Source organism: Ruditapes philippinarum, unplaced genomic scaffold (assembly GCF_026571515.1).
Source record: "Ruditapes philippinarum isolate M1 unplaced genomic scaffold, ASM2657151v2 ctg940_1_1_1_1, whole genome shotgun sequence".
Taxonomy (NCBI): Eukaryota; Metazoa; Mollusca; class Bivalvia; order Venerida; family Veneridae; genus Ruditapes; species Ruditapes philippinarum.
Genome location: NW_026866687.1, coordinates 244,020 through 268,040, shown reverse-complemented (window position 1 = coordinate 268,040; position 24,021 = coordinate 244,020). Strand labels below are relative to the sequence as shown.

Genomic DNA, 24,021 nt, shown 5'->3' with positions numbered 1-24,021 from the left:
ATCTTCTTTTAAAGAACCCAAAGAGCTAGAGCTAAGATATTTGGCATGAAACATCTTCTAGTGAGTGTCTACCAAGTTTGTTCAAATAAAAGCCCTGGGGTCAAAATTGGCCCCGCCCTGGGGGGTCATTGATTTTCCCTATATGCATATAGTAAAAACTTAAAAAATCTTCTTTTAAAGAACCGTAAGAGCTAGAGCTTAGATATTTGGCATGAAACATCTTCTTGTGAATGTCTACCAAGTTTGTTCAAATAAAAGCCCTGGGGTCAAAATTGGCCCCGCCCCAGGGGGTCATTGATTTTCCCTATATGCATATAGTAAAAACTTAAAAAATCTTCTTTTAAAGAACCCAAAGAGCTAGAGCTAAGATATTTAGCATGAAACATGTTCTAATGGGTGTCTACCAAGTATGTTCAAATAAAAGCCCTGGGGTCAAAACTGGCCCCGCCCCGGGGGTCATTGATTTTCCTTATATGTGTATAGCAAAAACTTAAAAATCTTCTTTGAAAAAACCCAAATAGCTTTAGTTTAGATATTAAGCATGAAACATCTATAAGTAAATATCTACAAATTAAAGCCCGGGGGTCAAAACTAGCCCTGCCTCAGGGGTGTCATTGTTTTTAACTGTATGTGTATAGTAAAAACTTAAAAAATCTTCTTTTAAAAAACCCAATGAGCTAGAACTTAGATGTTTAGCATGAAACATCTTCTTATGGGTGTCTACCAAGTTTGTTCAAATAAACAAATAAAAGCCCTTGGGTAAACATTGGCACGGGGGGGGGGGGGGGGGGGGCTATATACAGGTGAGCGACCTCAGGGCCATCATGGCCCTCTTGTCTTGGTTACTATTTATCACAAAGTCTTTGTATTTCACATATTGATTGGTCATGACAAGTAGATGACCCCTATAGATTTTAATGTCACTAGGTCAAAGGTCAAGGTCACAGGGGCCTTAAATGGGCCTTAAATGTCTAAATGGTTTCCGCTGATTATCTTGAAAAGCATTCATCACAAAGTCTACATATTCACATATTGATTGGTCATAATTAGTAGATGACTCCTATTGATTTTAGGGTCACTAGGTCAAAGGTCAATATCACAGGGGCATTGAATGGTAATATGATTTCCGCTTATTATCTTGGTTACTATTTATCACAGTCTTCATATTTCACATATTGGTAGGTCATAACTAGTAGATGACCCCTATTGATTTTGGGGTCACCAGGTCAAAGGTCAAGGTCACAGGGTCTTTGAATGGTAGTATGATATCAGCTCATTATCTTGAAAGATAATTATCACAAAGTCTTCCTATTTCACATAGTGATTGGTCAAAACCAACAAATGATCATATTGCTTTTAGGGTCACTAGATCAAAGATCAAGGTTACAGAGGCCTTAAATGTCAGAATGGTTTCCGCTTATTATCTTGAAAACTATTTATCACAAAGTCTTCATATTTCACATACTGATTGGGCATAACTAGTTAGTGACCCCTATTGATTTTGGGGTCACTAGGTCAAAGGTCAAGGTCACCGGGTTCTTGAATGTTAGTATGGTTTTACGGCTCATTATCTTGAAAGCTATTTATAACAAAGTCTTCATATTTCTAATATTGATTGGTCATAACTATTAGATGACCCCTACTGATTTTGGGTCACTAGTTCAAAGGTCTAGGTCACAGGGGCCTTAAATGTCTCTTTATCTTGAAAACTATTTATCACAGTCTTCAATGTTTTTCTTTTTTTCCATAATTGAACACTTCCATGTACCCGTTTATGGCAAGTTTCTCTAACAAAATTACCAATAATGTGAGCCAAGGGCTAGAAAGGGGGGCATACGTGTCGTTCGACATTTCTTGTCTTAACTCACTCTGGTTCCTACGAGATTGCACGTTTATACCTACTTCTTTAAGATATATAGTGACATCCATGAATACCTTTGCACTATTTTTTTTTTATGGTCAACATCTAATTTTTAATCCATTTTTAACATATTTATTGGTAAATACTTGCATTAGGTTATTATTATAATAACTGTTTGTAACATAATTGAATGAAATTTATCTTTACACGAGCAATCAGATAATTTATTAATTTATTCGTATTGATAAATTTTGCAAGAAATGAAAAGTAATGAAAATTTATGCCACTACCTACCTTACAGGGTTTTTAACTTACGCCTGAATAACTGACTGTTTTCTCTTTGTCAGCTTAATAAGCCTTCGACATTCTTAAATAATACATGTAAAAATATACTTGTTTTGTTTCGAGAGGTATCACTTTCTAAGTGAATGGGAGTGGCGGTCATTGCTTTAACTCCATACGTATATTGAAGATTCTCTTGAAAGAATAATTCTCATGACTTTTGTTGCAATTCTGAACCAAACCATAATATTCTCCCCTTTCACTGAGTGACAGTATTGGTCATGTGACACAGTGCACCATCATCCTGATACCGTACTTGTTGTGAAAGTCAACAACGAATAACATCAGACCTGTCAATGTAAACTATGCCATTCAGTCATCCAGAAACCCTCTGCAGTACTCTAAGTCCTATTTTAGACATATATCAACGCATCAAATCACCACCATTGTAACTGATTATTAATACCAAACATTCTGGGGTTGGCTTTTACAAATAAAACTGGACCATCACTTTAAAAACATTTTAACGTGCTTACATTGGTCAATAATAGCGGCGATATACTGTACGTACACATTCAGTGACTCAGACGGAAAATCACGCAGTGTTTTTGGAATGGCCACCTAAACTTGAGACCATTTGTTTTTGTTGTTTTAAATATATTGTAGTTTCATTTTGTTTACAGTCATTTATACTTAATTGATACCTGCGCAATAAATTATCTGAAATATGAGTCATCTATAAATACAAGAACCTTCATACTGTTTTGGCCATGAGTAATTTTTTGTAAGAAAGACAAAATAACACTTTACGTTTCGCTACTTTTATGACATTATCGCAAATCATTTAACAGTCAACGACACTTGACATGATTAACACTTTTATTATATATTGAATTTAATGAATTACAGGTTTGCCTTTTTCATTTTAAAGGCTAAATGTGTGATTAAACATTTTTGTTGTTCAATAAAAATTGTAGCTACATGCGGATTATTTTTTTAGTTTCTATGATCACTGGGTAATTTTCTTTCCATATATCTTCATTGATTTATGTTCTCCAGTGTTTAAAAATGGCTTTCTACCATCGACCTCCCATTCATCGAACATATGCTCATACAAAACATCATACCCTTCCTTTTCGTAAATCTTTTTAGAAAAATTTGATGTACCTTCTCCTTTGATATTAACCTCATCAAAACCAAAGTTGCGAACTAGATTAATCGCAGCATGAAAAATCTTCGAAGCAAAGCCGCGTCTTTGGTATTTCTGTGTAACCACCAATGAAAGAAAACGGTACGCCTCGGTAACACCGTAATGGTCAAAGAAATCAGCCTGCTTGTCACAGTACAGAGCAAAATCTATCAGTATCTTTAATTCGTCTGAGAGCTGCTCAGCATCAAACTGGAATTTGTCATCTTTGAAAATATGCATTATTGTCCTAAATGCGATAGGCTCATCCGTTCCCTCATCAACGAACATTAGCGAAAGGTTGAGTTTCAGAGCTTTTAACCAATATGCCTCAATAAAATCACCCCATTTGACTCCCAGAGATTTCATCAGCGGTTCATGAGGTACAAAATGATCACGGCACAAATTCAAAGCTTTTTCATAATACTCTTCAGTAATGCGAACTAGTTTGATGCCAGGGATAGGATTAAATTCTTGTAACGTCTTCTCAAAAGCCTGCAAAAGTGAAAGAAAATGGTTGACAAAGTTTAATTAATATGTTATTTACTTTTTATTGTGCAGAAAAGGTTAATCCATTTCATATACGTAATATATATGCTTTCATTTCAATTTTATATTAAAAATAAATAAATAAATATTCAGAGTCAACCTTGAACATATTCCACCCATGCGACCAGTTCAGACTCAAAATCAGCAAACAAATAACAACAAAACATGCCGCCTGATCATGGTCTATACCGTTTGCTATTCAGCAAGAACATGTTTTGAATATCTCTCTAAATTCGAGGACCAGTTTTGCCAAGAAAGATGGAAGTCCATTAATGTTTTTAACATGCTCAGAGTCTATGCAGTATGTCCTTAGTAGAAGACAACAAAACGATGTCGACTTTCAAGACACCTATGATAGAGAAGATTCTTCTTTCGATAATGATGATATTCATTTTGTGATTCAGTAATAACTTAAATGACATTCGTGTTAATTAAAATTACATACAATGGTCAATTAGTCATTCAAATACGATTATAAATTTGATTATGTTTTCTATGATGTCCGAAAAATATCTATGCAATAAGTCCGACCCAACTTATTCGTATATTAGAAGCCCGCGAATGACGTGATTGGAGTTCGGTAGCCGATATTATTACTTGTTGTGGGAATTGCAAGATACAACCATATGTTCGTATTCGTAATTAAGAAATGTCCAAAGATATTTTCGTACGTCAGTGATGATCAAACCTCCGATATTACCCGTTTAATGAAAGCGGCAAGTACAAGAAGAAAACGTGTCACTGTGCCTTTAACGTGTAAACGTTGAGCCGAACTAAGGAAAACGGAATTTTGGAAGATAATCAAACGTGAATGAAAGCCTGCATGGATGCTAACAACAATTTAATATTTTTCAGTAGTAATGTAATGTACTGCTGTGCAGTAAATGAATATAGGTATATATATATAAGAAATTAAAACATTACCCTTTGTATATCATCCTCACTCAAGTCTCTGATGGAAACACGGTGTGCTTGAGTCATCTTTATGATTTCCTTCTTTCAATACTATATAACTAACACAATACTATATAACTAACACACCAGCAAATAAAATTTAAGAAAGAAAACAGTCGTTTAATCATTTATTAATAAATTCATGTGCACATCATTAGTCTATATCTGCCACTGACACGACGCAAAGAACTACACTTACAGATATCATATTAAAAAATGCTCATGAATCTGAAACAATCGTGTCAGAAAACAAATACGCAAATCATATGTACTGTACTGAAAGTTTATAAAATAGTACACCACATATATGATATCAGTTCACCATATATATTACGTACACGTATATGTTTGAGTTATAATCATGAATATATCAGTGAAGTGTCTTGTTGTCGTCCACGGTATATATATAGTGTACACGAGACTGTTATCAACTAGTGAAGTATACTACCTGTATCTAATTAGAAACAAATTATACCTTAAAGGTGACCAGACACGAGGAAATGATAAAATGTTGTAGGCTCAAGTTGACTGAATTTAATAATAGTCGGTGGTGGCAAGTGAAAGCTACTTTCAACGCCATCCCCATGCACCGACTTTAACAGAACATTTGAACAAGAAAAGGACGTGAAATTTAGAAACATTTAAAGTAAAAGAATACCTGCAGTCATGCACCGACTTTAACAGAACATTTGAACAAGAAAAGGACGTGAAATTTAGAAACATTTAAAGTAAAAGAATACCTGCAGTCTGATCATGACATTTACTGACGACTGAACAACTTTTAATATTCTTTCTGATATCTCGAAAATTGGTAATGGACAATTCAGAAATTGAATTGGTTAAGGGTTAATTATTTACTAGTACTTTCTGTTATTACTTTATTTGTTCTCATCAAATTAATCAAATTACATTTTCAATCTCCGTAGGAATTAACTGGCTAAATATAACTACAGTATTTTTTCTAAAGGTTTATTTAGTGTCGTTATTTAGACGCAACAGAGGAGTTATAGTATCTGATATGTTAAACAAGATCAACAAGGCAAGGGTGGCGTTTAATTAATGCGACCCAACACGATACAGCAACACAGGACCACCGGCAAGGAGCCGAACAGGACCCAAATTAAAACAGGAAGCATGGCTGGGTTGAATACTATAATAATATACATGTATAATAGGAAAAACACAACAACAACAAAACATTATTTGTATGTAAGTGATGGAGCAGGGGTACAAACTTGCGACCAACGGATTATTAGTTCAGCGCGTTACCTGTGGATCACATATCCACCCTGCATTGTTCTATGCTGCATCCCCTTAATTATCATGAGTGTTTAAATTTGTTTTAATATTTTGATTATTCAGTAGCGAAAGTGAATATATTGGAATTCTTGGATTCAGAGTTAAACTTCGCTAAGCTGATCTAGATGTAATCTAATGAAACGAATGAATAAAATCTCTGTAACGAATTAAAATTCATCCTGCCATCTGCCCTTGTCATTGCAACATGAATCGGTCTATGTCTTCTATAAGAACTGATGACTGACATTAACTTTGTAAGATGACTTTCCCTAATTCAACTATCACCGTTAACCATTCATATCAATCAGGCCCAATTCAAGGTCAGCAACTTATTTTGAAGTATAAATTTATCAAAAGCAATTAACAAGTCAAAATTTTCCTCAACTTTTTATTTCTGATTATATAATTAATGCAAAAACAGGTATCTACTAGTAAAAACGCAGTAAAGAAAATAGTATGTAGAAAACAAATGATATTAAAATCCGTTTCAAGAAAACGAAAGAAGATAAATGCGTGTCTATCATATAATGTAATTTTGTATAAACATCTTGATTTATGTAAAGTTAGTTTCAGTCAATCAGAGGCGCTTTTAAAGGTTCTCAAGTTGACGGTTCTTTTTTCTCTCAAATGCTTATAATATGTTCTTTAATATTATAATAAAACATCGTGTCTATATCAATTCAAAATATGAGATACATACAGATGTATCCAATGAGCAGCACATTTTAATTTTCTCAGTACTTGATAGAATGGAAAAGGCAAACAAGAAAAACAAGTAATAATTCTTAAGAACTGATTGACAGAATTATCTGCTCTTGACCGTAGACAAGTTTATCAAGTTGAAGTAAATACATGTATATGTGACAATAATTTAAAAACATAAAAAAACATAAAAGGAAGATAATTGAGCAAAATTTAGCAAAAAATGGCATAACCTGTTTTTATAAAAATGCATAAATTATTTGCCCTTCTGATATTTCACATTGATAATGAACAAGTATACTAAGTTTGAAATGAATACAGTTAGTTGTTTCTGAGAAAATGGACCTTTACTGATTACTTATTACAGATCTCAGTGTGAAATGGAGTACGCTGAAAAAGGTATCCACTTAAAAATATAAAGGCCTTAAACAAAAATGCTAAAGCGGTGAAAAAATGCGTTAGTCATGACACTATATACATTTTTATTTAAAATGACGAAGAGCTTAAATGTCAAAAAATTATGTATCAGTCAAACAAACTACAAAACTATCTAAAGGCGCCTTAAAAAGACAGCAAATGGTTAAAAAAAGGAAGAAAAAAACCCAAAGCAAAACGTATATTTATTTTTAATGTCAAAGTCCATAAAATGTCAAGCAAGCTTGTAGATAGTAGCATATGTAGCTCGCAGTCCAGTCTTGTAGATACAATCGACCGATACGAAGACTTCCTTCACTATAGGTGTAATGATCGTAGATCTAGGGATAGGCACATCAATATTATCATCGCTGATATAATTTATGTCGAGGATATCTGTATATCCTTTTCTCGTACCTATTGTAAGACTGAATGTAAACGGGACATCATTTATAGCATCAAAGACTTTAGCCCAGCTCAAATGTAATTGCTCACCTTGTCTTGTAAATTTCGCTGTAAGACCTGAGAATACAAAAAACATAAAACACACATTGCCTTTGGATTAAGTATTAATATATTAGGTTGAAATATTTTTTACCTTGTTAATGAAGTTTCGACTGATACAGGATACAAAATTATTCGTGTTATTCGTAATAAATAGCAATAGCGCTATTTGTTTTGTTTTAGAATGACAAGAGTAAGCTGATTTTGCGTATACAACATTTACAATAAAGTTACCTGTTAATCTTGGAGGATGGTTCGCAACAAAAAGCGAAGCATTTACAGAGTCACTAATAAGCGACCCTGTGTTTATAGCTCTGACTTCTGCCATGACTTCCCCACTTCTTAAATCAATATTTGCTATCTTAACCATGTCCTTTTTAGTTTTCTCCCATTCCTTAAGAACAGTGTGTTTATTTTGGTATACTCGGTATTCATAATGCGCTATACCAGACAGGTCTGTAAATCCACTCCATTTTAACTGGAGGCATGAGTTATTTGATTGCACTGGCAAACTTGATCCAATGCGTGCCACATCTCCATCAACTTCCTTATTCAGTGGTATAAACGCTAATTCAGCACCAAATGTGTCGGATGCATGCAGTGAAACAACCAGTTGATCTGTCACATTTTCAGTTGATAGACCAACGTTATTAAAACACTTCAGATTTACGAAGACATTTTGACCATGCGAGAGAATAAGTCCATTTGATTCACACGACGTTTCGGTTTGTGCAATCCAGTATGCATTAATATCCTGTGTATGTGGTTTATGACCTGAAATATATATATTGCAGTGAAATAGTTTTGCCGCTGTGCCATAACGAAGCCTGTATGATGAACACAAAATGTTTAGAAAAATATTAGAATAAATCACGTTACATGTTGTAGATATGTATAGCCTACGTTTTCTTTGTTCCTTGACTGGTCACAAAGAAATAGATTACAATTTCATACATAATAATAATGATAAATAATAATTATGTTTACATCAGAAAATAGTTTTTGAAAAAAAAATACTGAAAGATAATCAAGATGAACACCTATTGAACAATAGCAGATGCTTGTTCCACTTTCGTCATCAACTACATCCCATGACGCATGAACGATTGTTTTAGTGTCGACAATGCCCGATACATTTTCTTCTACATATCGCAGGTTCCCAGACAGATGTTTAACAACAGGTTTTGTGTGGTCAATGGTAAGAGGCTTTGACTTGAATACTGTCCTTAGTCCTGCCTTATTCTCAACAATGGCTGTGACATAGACATTGGTTCTATGTTGAACGTTGGTTTGTATCAGATGGTTATGATTAAGATGATGTACCCGTGAAAGAGATTTAACCTGAAAACCTCCAGGCGTGGTTCCTGCTCCTATTTGAATCTATGGTAAATATGCCAATGATAATTTCATACAAACACAGGCCAGCATTAAATAATCATTGTTTCTTCTCCTATCACCCATGCCTGTTTTGGTAGATTATGTAGGTAGGTAAAATATTATATTTTTCTCAAAATCCTTTCTTACTAAAATATATATATCAGATTTATATGAATATCAAAACTTAGCATCTATTAATAGTTTATGTAAAACCAAAGGTTTAGCGTATTAAAAAAAGCGAAGGATTGAAACCGATGTAAATCTGTCAATTTTACTGACCCGCCCTACTACTTTATGTTTTTTGTTTTATTTGGTAATAAGATTATTTGGTGATTAATCATTTTCGTGGGCAGGGTGCGGGAGGGGAAACAAACAATGTTTTGTTCTAGGCCTTATTGACGGAAGAAGGTCCATTGAGTTTACTTATTAAAATCATTCAAAACAAATCCCCTGTATTCGACATGTGCAATTAAATTTTACATGTCAGTTCAAGAATGTAGTGAATAAAAATATAAACAATGCAACAATCATCGTCAATCTATTTAAAACTTTATTAAAGATGTTTCATGACGTATTTCTAACTGTTTTTATTTATATACAAAATCATTTTTAATCATATTTAAAGGATCCAAACAGGAATCAAATAATTAAATATATTGTTATTGAAAAGGAAATAATTAATCGATATCTACATAGAAATGAAAGTTATGAAAATTTATTAATGTAAAAATTAAAAATATACTTGCACACACCTTACTAATAGGACTTTCTCTATCTCTTACAAGCACCCGCACTGCAACTAGTGATCTTGAAGTCTGCGTGAGTGTAATCGCTCCAGTACTGCTTTCAAAATCCTTTATGCATTTATATAGCGTCATGTTTAAAGCAAAGTATTTGTGATTTGAATTTAAATTTTCAATCGAAATTATTTGAGAACCAGAAGTCAAAGCAAAGAAAGTATGCTCGAAAATTAGTGTCTGATTATGATATTTCATGAGTGGAAGCAATGTGTGGATCTGACCTAAATGAAGAACAACTTTTGCTTCATCACTTTTACCTAATAACACATAGCCAGTGATTTTATATAATGTGCCCAAAGAAGCATTGAAATGTAAGTTTATTGCCTTCTCATTAACGTCTGTCATTTTTGATACATGCTTGATATCAGTATATGTATGACATGTGAATGCAGTTGGAGGAGTAGTATCAATGTTTATATCATTTGATACAGCAATCAGGCTTTGATGCCCAACGTTATCTACAGATTTAACAAATCCGTAGTACTTTTGCCCATGTTTGAGCTCTAAATTTCTGAAAATATGTTTTGTACTAAGTCCAGTGTTTGTAAAGTTTATGCCCATTTTAATAGTTGGCGTATCGCTAATTGCTGAAAAATAATTTCGTATTCCAGAAACCTTGTCTTGAAACCCATGCCAAGATAAGCCAATGGTTGAAGTAGAGGACTGGTATGGTGCGTTTCTATGCTTAGGAGTGTTGTAGACCACACCACTGATCGGGTCGTCCATGTCAACGATGAAACCATCAGATACAGCAGACGTGTGCAACCCTACGTTGTTATAAGCTGTGATTGTGAAGAAATACTTAGTTCCGTGAGATAAAGACAGCTTTCTGAAGGTGAAACTAGAGATTAAACCCACATCTTGCCGTTGAATAATATCGTCACCTTAAAAAGTCATGCAATAATATGGATAAGTACTGCATGTACACTCCAATCACCCTGTATAAATCTTTTGATTATAATTAAAAAACTGAAGATGTGAAAAATAAAAATATATTTAACAAGTGCAAAAAACAAAAAATCACACGAAATAGCTTCTTACATACAAAATATCTATATCTATTATGAAATATTGATGGATAAAACAAAAGTAAAGAAGATCATACCAGAGGGATACGTCCCCATTGCTAGGAAGTAATTTACGATGAATCCCTGCTGTTCTGAGAAAACTCCATTCCAACACACTGTAATTGTATCCATCCAGTCTATTATATCGAAATCCATATTGCATAATTCATTCGAATCCAAAATTGTGTGACCTCGTGTCAAAGATGGAGGCGAATGATCTATTAGTATAGGAGCCGAATGAAACGTGGCATATCTGTCACTTGAAAGCCAAGCCCTAACATAAATTACATATTTTTCGCGTGCTATTAGAGACCTATTTACGGGTAAGCAATGCACAACTTGTGACTGCAATCCTACATCATTCCATGGAATTTCGTTCTTCAAATCAAATATCCCGTCCCCATAAGGTTGGTGCTGTAAACCCATAGTCCATTCAAAGCGTGAAATGTCCGTATTGTTGCTTTTACCATCGCCTACTTTCCAACTTCCGGAGATACAAGCAGAGGACGTTGAGATATTAGGTGAGTTTTCATAAAGTCCATTGAAAACTTGAATGTTAGGAACATCCTGATCTACTAACGGAGAGGGTACTTCAAGGCAAGTCGAGTTTGATTGTACCTCGACACACGGTCTGCCAACAACTGCACACGTACAATCCTTATTACAATACTGTATATCACAGGAGTGTTTTTCAAGCTCAAGAGTGCCTCTGTGGTTTGAAACATCAGCTGTTGACAGACTTGATAACACAAATACTGAAGCCCGTGCCATTGAACTGTTAAGTCCTACAGAGTTTTGTGCCCATATTGTTAAATATATTTTATCATCTCTTACTAACTCATCAGTTGCAAGAAATGAAAACGTATGCTCAGTTTTACTATCCGACGGATCAACATTAACGGTAACCACACCATTTGTTATCTCATTTCCGCTATATGTTTTACTTATTGTGATAAAATATGTCTCGATGTCAGATTCCTGATCATGAAAACCGTACCATGAAAGTGTTATATTTGTCTTCATTGCATTCTCTGACACATTAATGTTCTCCCAAAACATTGGTGGTTGGAAACCACCCAGATGCGGTGGTGTCGAGTCAACAATATGATCATTGCTTCTTTCAGAAACACAAAGACCAGCCAGGTTACAGCATGTAACGGTAGCGAAATACGTATCCCCATTATGAAGCCATGATCTACCGTCCAAACTTATTGTAAGGTTGTTTTCGGCTCCTATTTGTATATTTTCTACGGGAGTGTGACCTTCATGATGCGTAACAAGGGAAACATAATGACGAACAATCGGACTTTCATCGTCAAGAAATTCCCACTTTATATGTAAAATAGATCTATCCCATTGACCTAGTTTCCCATCGATGTTATTTTTCGCAACCATAAAACATGGTCTTATGGAAACAAATGGGGATGTTCCATCAACAAAGAAGCTGTCAGATGATTTTGTTACATTGAGTAAAAGTTTATTAAAAGCAATAACGGTTGCAAATAAGGGTGTTTTTGATGGAAGACTAAGCCCTGTTTTGATTATATTAGACTGCAATAAACAGTTTGTGCGTTCTGAAATATCACATGTACCTGGTCTCGTTCCAATGCACATTTCGTAGTGATCGATGCTAGACTCTGGGTCTTCAAACCCCGCCCATTTCACGTGGACTGATGACCTGTGAAAACATAAAAATGAATGCATTTAAATGCTTTCATAACTTACTTGAACTGGAGACATTAAATGAAATGTTAATTATCTATAAGTACCTGTTGTAGCCCTTTAATAATTGAGTTTTATTTATTACTTACGTATGTGACTGATATTTCTTGTGAAGCTCGTCTGAACCAATCTGCACATATCCTGGTGTTGGTGGTGAAGTGTCCAGAGTAATACCATCAGATGATCGGGCTATACAGAGACCTGCGTCGTTACATGCCTCTACTGTGGTAAAATATCTTTTACCAGTAGAAAATTCTCCATGCCACGTTGTATCTTAATAAAAAGCAAATGAATATAAAATCAAAATTATACAGTAATAGTGATGTTTAATATATGTTGTTATAGTTAAGATTTAGGGAGTTTCTTCAAAATGAACATTAGTGTTTTAAATCAGTTTATTTATGCAGCAATCTGGCTTCAGGTAGATGTGTCATTGTTAATTACATAATATGGTGAACTAAATAAAATCTTACATTCCAGAAGTCCAACATTTACAAAGGGCTCAATGTTTTCAGTAAATGGCTTCGTCCCAAGAGCTGCTCTATAAAAGGCTATCCCACTATGTGGATCGCTAAAACCATTCCAATGCACGTTTATTTCCGTAATATCAGACTGATAATCTTCCTCTTTCTATGACAAAAATCATAGCATATCAATGAATTATACAATGAAATGTCAAGACTAGTATCGCTGGAGATTAGAGCTACTAGTTATTTATGTGGGAAATAAAAGTATTAAATAGTATAAAGAAATTAGGAAATCATGCATTTTAATGAATATCATAATTACCTGACTTCCTATTTTGCCTTCAAAAACATGACCACCATTTGGGGGCGTACTGTCGGCTATAGTCCGTAAATATGTGAATTCTGATGATAATCCAGCTCTATTAATAGCCTAAGGAGAAAATGAACCAAATTTAAACTCAGTATGTTAACATACATAAGCAATCTATAATGATTTGGTCTCAGGTAAATGTTTTTGGTCTTCGTTATTTAAACTTTGCCATTCCTATTGTATTGTTTCTTATTTTTATAGATTATGGTAATTTGCATTAGTATTGAGTACCACTGTTTATATGCTGGCAAACATATAAAAGAAAGGATAACTAACATAGAAATAGACTATCATATGTTTACCTTTGATGCTATATAATACGTATGACCGTCTTTTATGTCGTGGTCTGGAATATGTATGATAATATCGCTTTGGTAGAAGACACCTGCTGGCAAGATATCCGTAAAGAAAGGCTGAGTGCCGACACCAATTTCAAAATGATCGATACCACTTTCTTCATCTTTGAATTCAGATAAATGAACTGTTATCTGCGTATCTTTTAGATAATAGGAACTGTCGTGGACTTGTCCAATTGTTGATAGTTCCAGCTTACCGCACAAAGGTGGTGATGTATCAACAATGAGTTCATTGGAAGATGTTGATGCTGCGTTTCCAGCATGGTCTCTTGCTGTGCAAATACACCAAATTGCTTGTTAATTTATGTATGCAAATGGCACTAGTCGATAGATATTATTACACTTAATAAAGCAAGAAATTTATCTGAAAAATTTGAATTTTCGCCTTTTGAATTTAAAATGTCTCTAGAAATACATTACAAAACGAAACGACTATTTATTTCTTTTAAGGCAATTTTTTTTGCACCTGTACCAAAAAAATCATATTCTATGATTATACTAAAGAGTTACTTATATTGATAATATTGAACATTGGAATGTTATTTTAACAAACCTGTTACAGTTATGAATATCGATGATCCATCAGACAAAGTCAAATTATTGATAACATCTCTTGTGTTATAACCAACATTTGTAAACCGTTTGATATCGTCTGCGAGCGGGCGACTTCCTAGAATATATAATACACAACTTTGTGGTATGACAGAGTTGACGCAAAGGTGTCTGTTATTTTGCTTTAAATGATTTTAAATGACAAAACTTTGATAACTTGGTGCTTACAATGATTTTAGGTACATATCAGTTATTGAATTATTTAGAGAATTGAACCCACTTTTCTGAAATTATAATGATATAAATCATGTTTGGTTTACTAAAATATGATACTTAGTAAAGTAATCTGCATATTTATACCTATTCCATAGCTGTATGCTGGTATATTACCAGGATATCCAAGTTTTATCGCATCTATGTTATCTTCAAATTTATCCCAGGAAATTTCAACGTTATCAAGACTAGTAAGGAAACCATCTTTGTTTTTGATTTCAACTTTGCCAGCTACTGGCGCAATACTGTCAATGACAAAGCCGTTGCTACATGTTTTAATTTCGTCTAACACTTCTGTATACACCTCTCTGATTACTGATGTTCTGCTAGAGTAAGCGCATATGAAGTGAATGGAATTTGGCTTTGTAACTGCACTCGCAAATGATACAAAGCCCGTATTTGTTACTTTTGAAATAATACACTTTTTACTTAGTTCACACGACAACGGAACACGATTGTCGTCCATCAAAAACCATGTGATATTCCGCTCGGCAGCATACAAAATCACACCAACAACTTCTGTTCCCGATGTTCCAAAGTCCAATTCGTTGTCATGAAGAAGTGTATATAGGCTTCCAATATTTGAGCTATGGAGTATCTTTAAAAGAAGGCTAGTAGAGTATAATAGTGTGTACAGCATTTTAGTAAAATTGTAAGATAATGTTGAAAAATATTTGATTTGAATTACGCCAATATACTTAAAGTGAGCATGAAGAAAAGGCTGGAATGTCTTTCTTTCAAAACAAACAGTAAGGTCATGTGTACTAAGATCTTTGTGGAGGTTTTAATCAATACTTATACATGTAGTTCAATGTTTTACAAATTTTGTTAAAGAGCTTGCTTTGAGATTTTGCCTTTATTGTATGTTTTACTTGTTTTACAACACATCATATTACATCTTCTTTTACCTCAAGAATTGTCTTCCAGGCTTTCGAGTTTGAGTCAAAATCATAAATGGCAGACGCCATATAAGTTCCATTTGTTATGCATTCCATGTGATGACAGAGGATAGCTTCATTTCCTGCCATGTCGAAAGCACGGATACAACTGAACTTCGTTGAGTGGAGATGCACAGGTAAATCAACAGATGAATTGACCTAATTAATAAAGAAAATATTATACAAATATAACATTAGAAGGATACATACTCTCTGCGAATTCAAAAGTAAAACAAGTAGAGCAATCAATAAAATTGTAACTGCAACTTCAAATTATTCGTTTTTGTGATTGTTTCAATATAAAATACCTACTGACCTGATACAAATTTCTGTTGTTGGCTTTATTGTTTGCCACTGTGTCAGAATCATATTTCCCTTATTGTCAGCAGAAACAGCCCACTGGTAAAAAAGTATCGAGTTGTCACTTTTGAAAAGCATTCCACTTCAAATCTATCTTTGCATGAGGGTCATAAGCTTCTTTTAAAAGACTGGACACAAGTATCCTGCCTGGTTCTGGTACCCCACTTACGCTAAAATCTTTAGAAAATACCGGATCGAGACACGTAACGTTAGTACATTGTTTAACAGCAAGTTTGTAATACTTGTTCAGTTCTAAATCAATATTCAGAAACTTGTGAGTTTGTCGATATAAAACTGATTCATATTGCATGAAAGGTACAACAGATATATTTCTGTATGTCCTTGTTACTCTTAATAAAGCGATTTGAAATACCAATCCATAAGCCACACGATCGTCATAAAACCAATGTGCCGTCACGACGTTTCTATTAGTTAAATATTTTGTATCGGGACAATTATGAATAAGTAGTTCTATTTCTTGATTTGTTGATCCGGGGGCAAAATTAAAGTAAATAACAGGGTATTCACTGAACGATACGAAATATAATGCATTATTTCCTGTGTCGTTTTCAATTATACCATCATTAGTGACAAGTGAAGCAACTGAGCTGTTGACAACAGAGAGTTTATATCGTTTACCTACATGAGCTGGAAATGTCACTGAATTATTTGCTATTGTAGAATTGATACGTTCTGATTGTATTAAATCAACAGTTGAGCATTCCTCTCCAAGATAAACATCTAGCGAGTCTAATAGTTTACTCTCATTTAAAACGACGATTCCATTTGATGGCGAGACTGTGAGACCACCGGTACAAGACGCCTTAACAAGTGCATAGTAGGTTTGTTGAAATTTAATGTTGGGCGATTTTATACAGTGATAATTGGTTGAGCGGTTGTGGGTGCTAAAAGGAACAACATTGTCTGTCAAGTTATTAGATCCAATACCTATTTCGATTTTAACTGACTCATGATGTTTAAAACCGTCCCATTTTAGACATAAAGTATGTGCTGTAAAGTGTGCATTGACATCAAATGTATGTGACTTATGTTCCGGATCGGCGTCAAATACAATCCCGTGACCCGGAGGGTAGGTTGAAGGTATCTGAAATGCATCTGTGGAAACAGTGATGAAATGGCCAGCTTTGTTGTATACGTGCATATTTATGAAAAAGTATAAACCGAGATCATTATCTTCCTTTTGTAATCTTTTGATAGGATATCTGAAACAACCACCACTATATTCGTAACATGGCGCAGACGTTCCAAGGTCCCACTGTAACAATGGTGTTACTTTGGTGTCGTCATGTCCTGTGATGTATGGAAGATTACACATGATTAAATAGTGAAAATTTAGTGAATATAATTACGCATCAGTAATGTTAAACTATGCTATGATTCTAAATTAATAGAATACTTTATGAATGATTATATCAAACGAATGTATAATAAAGATTTGACAATGTAGCCAAATAAATACGGTAAATACGTATCATTTTCAGTATTTGTGTAGTAAATATAGAGAATAACAATCATTTTATCAAATTGACAGAATTCTGTTTGGATATATTATAAAGGTTAGAATTACCTATTTCAAAATAGATAGAGTCGATTTTCTGATCTTGTTCGATGTCATAGAATGTTTCATTTTCCCAACCAACAACGATAAATTCCTCTTCGATGTTTACTTTTGGAATTTCTTTACAAATCGGAGGCGTTTGATCTATCAAGATAGGACCTAAACTTAAAACACTTTCTCGACTGGCTTTGTTGACAACTTTCAAAAATACGAAGAACAATTCATTCGATCCAATTCCTTCATGTGCATATTTAAACGCATTCCGTTTCGATGCTGACTTATATGCATCAATTCTCGGCGAATTGAACTCAGAAGGATCAGTTCCAATTCCTACAAAAACATCATCAATTTGGCTTCCATCCTCTTCAATGTCCCAATCTAGTTTAATATGGTTATTTGGTAGGTAAATAATCGAGGCGTTCAGGTACCAGCTTTTTGATTCACACATAAATTGCGAAACATCTGAATCTTTTTCTTGTATGTTTAAAGTAGGAAGAGCTGACGCGAGAGGATGCAGCTGAGGATAGTTTCTACATAAATCGTTACATTTTGATACGTTGCCAAGCTTTATTTTTGCTAACGATGAATGGAAAAGCCATGCTCGTCCTTCATGACAAACTAAAGTTTCGGACCAGGATGCATGTTCCAATGTAAGATTTTGGATAGAAGGTGGTGAAAGATCTCGAGTTATTCCATCAGAACATACTGCCTCTGATGGGTCCATTGCATTGTTTAAGGCAATGATAGATACATACCGTTTGCCCGTAAAGTTTGCAGGAATACGAGTGGAGGTCTCAGTGTATGGGACCTTTGTAACGAAATCAATGCCAGGTATATTGTTGAAATCGTAAAGTTCTTTACTGCTCAAGCAATGAGACGCAGTACCTATTCTGTATTCTTTGATTCCACTTTCATGATCAATAAAGCCATGCCAATGGGTTAAAAAGTTATTGTCACTTGTATAATCAATATCTTTAGCATTCATAGGTCCTGCAAAATACAAATGCATTTGAAATAGCTTCGAACTCAACAACTTGTATTTCGCATATAGTTACAGTTATCTTGTGTTTTGAAAAATTATTGAAATTGAATCATTTTTTTTTTAGATGAAACAATTTGGGCTACAACTGTTTTGTATTAACCAGTAAAGATGATAAAAAGAACCGATACATATAATTCCTAGTTCAATGTAAGTTAATTTCAAATCTGAAATGGAAATACATCGTGTCAGTTCAAGGTGGAATAATTTGCTCTGTAGATACGGACATGTTGATGTTAATAATCTTATGAAAGGCTTATGATTCATGAACCAAAATATAAAGAAAATGTTACTGCAGTTGAGGAGAAAAAAAAAAGAAAAAAAAAAGGTCAGTATTGTAAAAATGATTAAGATGAGCTTTCCTTTTTTTATCATAACTTTGCAGTTTAATTTTTGATGAAGTTTTTCTAGTTTCACTTTTGAAATATATCAACAAAATATTGAGGTAAAGTTCGATGAAATGCCCTCATAAACCTTGAACCTCGTTTCCACCGAACGTTATCACCTTTTCCTTAAAAATTCCCCTAGCTCGAAACTTAATCTTCTTCGAGTTCATGATGACGGAGTATAGCTATGATTTGGTCGTGCTGTGCTCTATAAATATCCCTGTATATATAACTATTCGTTACATTAAAAACAAGATTTTCTTCCGCGAATATATCCGGAAAGCAAAAATTAGTTTTGTCCGGGGGGTAATGTCTAAGCGAACCGTCATCGCAGAAAGGTGTTGAGAAACAATTTAGTGAGGGCCGCAAATTTTTCTTAGGTTGGTAAGAATATCTTTGACAAATCTTAGGACGGGAGTTGTCTCAGGTTGATAGAGCAGGGCCTTAGTAAATCATGGGTGAAAATGCGTGAATAATATTACGATATTGCACTTAGAAAAATATTTACCCTCAAAGAGAACGCCAACGTCTGGTGGGGAATCATCGACCAATATATCAACACGCTCTATGTTAAACAAATGTGCATTGTTTGTAACTTTTAAAGTGAAATAGTAATTTCTGTTGTGATTGCCCACATGTTTGTTGATTTCAATCAGTTTGTTTAATGGTACAGTGTAGTTAAAGATCTCACATTGTCCGACATCCGGACAATAGCAATTTTCAGCATTACGTGGGCAGGAGTTCTGTAAATAAACATAGAGTAACTTGAATTAGAATCTTGAATTTCTTTTATAGGCAGAGGACAAGAAACGAATGACTTTTAGCCTAACAAACAGCAGTTAGAATGTTATTGAACCGACGTTGTTACATAATTGATCTTATTCGTTATTAAATAGGTTTTATTTGATCAAAACTTGATTCGATTGCAATATGTGGATATGAAACCTGGTACTTCTGTTACATTTTCATCAATAACATTCTCAGGCAAGTTATCTTACCATTTTCCATAACAATAAAGATACTATACACATAACGTGGATCCCTTTACGGTTTTATAATAATGAAAAAACAACAATTTGAACATAGAATTGGTTGGTCGCCGCTGTCCTTTTAAAAAGTCATTGATCTTGAATTTAATTTTGTTTGTTGATGTCATTTAAACTGTAAATCAATCGAAAGAAAATAATTTTATTTGGTTTATATTTCTATATGAAAACTGTAGTGAAGGTTCGTAGTTTTTAGAGTTTTACTAGGGCTAACATGTAGCCTTCATATATTTATTATGAAATATAGTAATTAACATAAGTTTGTTTTCTAATTAATTCGAATTAACTAGCAAAGTTATATTAACCCTTACCTCTTTCAAAGATCTTACACTCAGAGAACCAGAAGTAAGCTCTGTATTGGTATTACCAAATGCCCATTCTATTTGTCTTACGCCGCTGTGTGGATCTAGAGCTTCAAAATGTAATTGCATCTTTGACAAATCTGTCATATGATGGACAAACAAGACATTGTAACCATCTTTAACGAGCCAAATGTTGTTTATATGAGGTACAGATCGGTCAATATGAATTGTCCTGTTTTCAATAAAAGTGTTATTAGCAATATCAATAGAACGGATAAACATTGTGTACGTTTGGCCGTCTTTCACATTTAAGTCCTTGCAAAAAGTTTGGTTTTGGAAATTTGGCACTTTGATCTCTGTAGAAGGGGACCCATCATTTAAAGTCCAGGCAACCATAGTCTGTATAATGCCATACACGTTTGGAGTACCAGAAACTGGAAGTAAACCATGGTTTTGTTCATAAATGCCAGTCACTAAGCCATTTGGTTCCGGTGCAATGGGGTTCAGCAAAGGGTTGTCGAAGTAGAATTGGTTGAGAAAATGATCTTTCCAATTAAGGCATATGTCATGATGATGAGTCTGCCATTTATAGTTGGTTTGTATTGAAGCTGATGTAAAATAAAATGGTTTATCGTCCCGCGTTTCAATAAAAGACGAATTGTCATACAAGATGAATCGTCGTGCTTGTTTTACATTATCAGCCACATCTTTTACTTCCAAAGTAACGCAGTATAATCTAGGTTTTTCAGATGTCAGATAAAGCGGTATTCTGTTCTCTTTGAAATCTACCTTCTTTGTATAAACATTTGACAGGTAATTAACCTGTATGTTGTTTGTTGATACAGTAACCTCATTAATCGTTATCTGATAACTTTCAATAGAAGATGCTTGGATCGAGTTTCCGCCAGGTGGAAGCGGATCATACCAACCCTTAAAATCAATATCGATATCTGCAGAGCGGGTCACACGGCTTTCAAATTGAATTGGGTCGTAACTGCAATTTCCCTTTTCTTGGCAGTGCATTGCAGGCGAGATATCATATTTGTAGCAAAGCTGACGAGTGTTTTGGACCTTTCGATAAGGTACTGCATCCGAAATGATGTGTGTGATTCTATTTTTGCCCTTTAGGTAACCACCTGCATCTACGCGGAATTGAAGACATAATCTACAAAAAGAGGTATTAAAATTAAAATCCTGTCAGAAAATAAACCAACATATTTCTTTCATACAGACTTTTTGGAATTATTCTTGCTCAAAAATACATGTAAAACAAAATTCTTGTAAACTGCAGGCAGTAGAATACAGCTTTATACACTTTAAAGACAAACGAATGAAAAGAAACGTAATTGAATCAGAACAATTAAAAATCAAAGTAACAATATTTACGCTTGACCATCTTGAAGATCAAAGTTAGAAGAGGTAAAGGTAATATTATCCGAGTCGAAATGTGTCCGAGAACAATTAACGCTGGAAGAGTTGTCCACTAAACGATTGATACGACTTTCAACAGAACGCCTTCCTAGAAATAATAAGTATTCAAACCATCAGTTTCAACATGAAGCATTATTTTCGTATTTAAATTAATATTTTTAACTTTAAATGAACGTATATTCAGCCATGTTTTAGTGATGTTTCTGCATGTAGTATTGCTGTTTAATTGATGCTGATATCAATTTGTAATAGTTTACACCTCGTCTCGATCTATTCCCCGTCAGTGAAGAACTCAGAGAGTATATGACATAACGTATGTTTTTTTGCATAACAAATATGTATGTTTATAATACAAATGAAAATCCGGAATACATATTTGTCAAGTATAGAGTAATATCTTTTTAATATACATGTATGTCTAAATATGCTAAAATTACCTCAAATAGCAGAATATTGCAGGCTCTTATTTTAAAGAAATTCTTACCATCCACAAGGATTTTGACGAAATCTATCGAAAAGTCGGTTATACCAAACTTTGATTCGCTGATAAAATCCGGATTTGTAAAGGCTGCAATGTCGATGGTATATTCCGTTGCGACATCAAATTTAAATGACGACGGCTGGAAGTTACCATACATATCAGCAAGATATTGACACTCCCTAGAATTTGTGCTGCTTCTCGCCTGTTTCTTTTCCATATTCGGGCCCACTACAATTGTTCCACATGTTAAAATTGATGGTAGCTTTTTTGGCTGACAAGAAGTTTCTCCGCTTTTCTGTACAATTTTGAAATCTTGCGCGCAAGTGCATTCTCTTGTCAGATCTTCACCACATTTTCCAGGCCAACAGTAATGATTGTTCCAAGAGCACAAACCTGTTCGATTAAAACATACCTTTTAACAGTTATACTCATTAAAAGGTCTCGTACAAGAATTTGTCACACGTTTCTTCTAATTCAATATAGTTTTACCCTGTTAAATTTGGGATCAAAATGTTTCACTACAGTAGATTCATATGATATCATTATAGCTTTCAATTATCAGACATTAATAATTCGCCAGAGTAACTAATTTATGTTTTTATTTCTTAAAAATTAAATTGAAAAAATATCAATGCAGATATATGATCACCAGTTGGTTGCCTTAATCCATTAAAAAGTATTTCTACAACTGTTCAGAACTGGAAAATTAATATCTTTATTATTAAGGCAAACTTATCTCATTTCTTTGTGGAATACTTTGTGAAACAACTTGATATGGAAGAAGTAGAGCATATGACTTGTTATTACCACATATATACTTACGTTACTTCTTTAGTTTATCTTTGAACAAAGATTTATAATATATGACCTTCACCTTTTAATAAAGTCGTACACATAGCAGATAAGCATTAAATGACAATAAACCATATTTATAGAGCGGTTGTTTAGAAATATTTTGCATAGCGACCTTATTTTTACTGCAAAATTTGATAGTATCTGTTATAATCAAATACTAAATATATTTTTCCCAGTTGATATGTAAAATAACTTACGTTCACATTTTGTGCCGCCAAATGTTTTGTTGAAGAATATTTTATCGTCATAACACTCAAGACACTTAGTGTTCCACGAAGACGTGCATCTTCTTCTTTTACAGTTATCAATTTGTGGACACGCTGGAATATACTTTATGTTTAAAAATTTGACGCATCATAATAACGATTATTTCCTATACGTAACGGTAAATTCTTATTCATAACATCCTCATTTTTCTCATATTTCAGTAAGTAATCGGAATTGGGCCAGGATTTCAGCCAGTACAGTTTACTTTTACCTGTTCATTTATATTCGGGCATAAGATTTCAAAATATAGATGGCACGCCGGTAGAAAAGTTCTAGGTTAATCCTCTATGTAGTACAATCATTTATAATATAAGCCGTACTATAATAGCGTATCAAATGTATTTTGTTATGAATGGTACTTATGTTTAATCAATTTTTGATTAATTTAATTGACGCTTCATCCTGAACCAATCACGAAAGTTCCTTTGTTGTGTTGACAAATTAAATAGTATTTGATTGGTAACACTGAACAAGGAGTCAATATTCTTGAAAGGTTTATAGTATTAACTTGGAAATTACGGAGAAAGTTTGTATTATTATTTGTGTTTTAATTCACCATGTAAATAAGACATTTACAAATAAAACACTCATTTGGCTCAAGG

General features: G+C 33.9%; 2 protein-coding genes across 2 annotated transcripts in view; both read right to left on the bottom strand.

Moving 5' to 3' along the window:
• Positions 1-2,948: 2,948 nt before the first annotated feature.
• LOC132733353 (uncharacterized) lies at positions 2,949-5,184 on the bottom strand. The gene is made up of 2 exons (XM_060719994.1): positions 4,803-5,184; positions 2,949-3,824 (listed from the first exon to the last, which is right to left on the bottom strand). Exons 1-2 carry the CDS (start codon positions 4,857-4,859, stop codon positions 3,153-3,155), a joined length of 729 nt encoding a protein of 242 aa, XP_060575977.1. The 5' UTR covers positions 4,860-5,184; the 3' UTR covers positions 2,949-3,152.
• A 1,321-nt stretch (positions 5,185-6,505) lies between these two features.
• LOC132733351 (uncharacterized) overlaps positions 6,506-24,021 on the bottom strand; it is a 176,372-nt gene continuing 158,856 nt past the window's right edge. Inside the window, exons 5-16 of the mRNA XM_060719992.1 lie at positions 15,644-15,832; positions 14,823-15,333; positions 14,464-14,580; positions 13,857-14,182; positions 13,507-13,614; positions 13,191-13,347; positions 12,807-12,990; positions 11,034-12,673; positions 9,881-10,812; positions 8,792-9,131; positions 7,986-8,525; positions 6,506-7,769 (exon numbers count right to left, since the gene is read on the bottom strand). Of these exons, the coding sequence (XP_060575975.1) occupies positions 7,483-7,769; positions 7,986-8,525; positions 8,792-9,131; positions 9,881-10,812; positions 11,034-12,673; positions 12,807-12,990; positions 13,191-13,347; positions 13,507-13,614; positions 13,857-14,182; positions 14,464-14,580; positions 14,823-15,333; positions 15,644-15,832 (5,331 nt within the window). The 3' untranslated portion in view covers positions 6,506-7,482. The remainder of the gene's footprint in view (positions 7,770-7,985; positions 8,526-8,791; positions 9,132-9,880; positions 10,813-11,033; positions 12,674-12,806; positions 12,991-13,190; positions 13,348-13,506; positions 13,615-13,856; positions 14,183-14,463; positions 14,581-14,822; positions 15,334-15,643; positions 15,833-24,021) is intronic.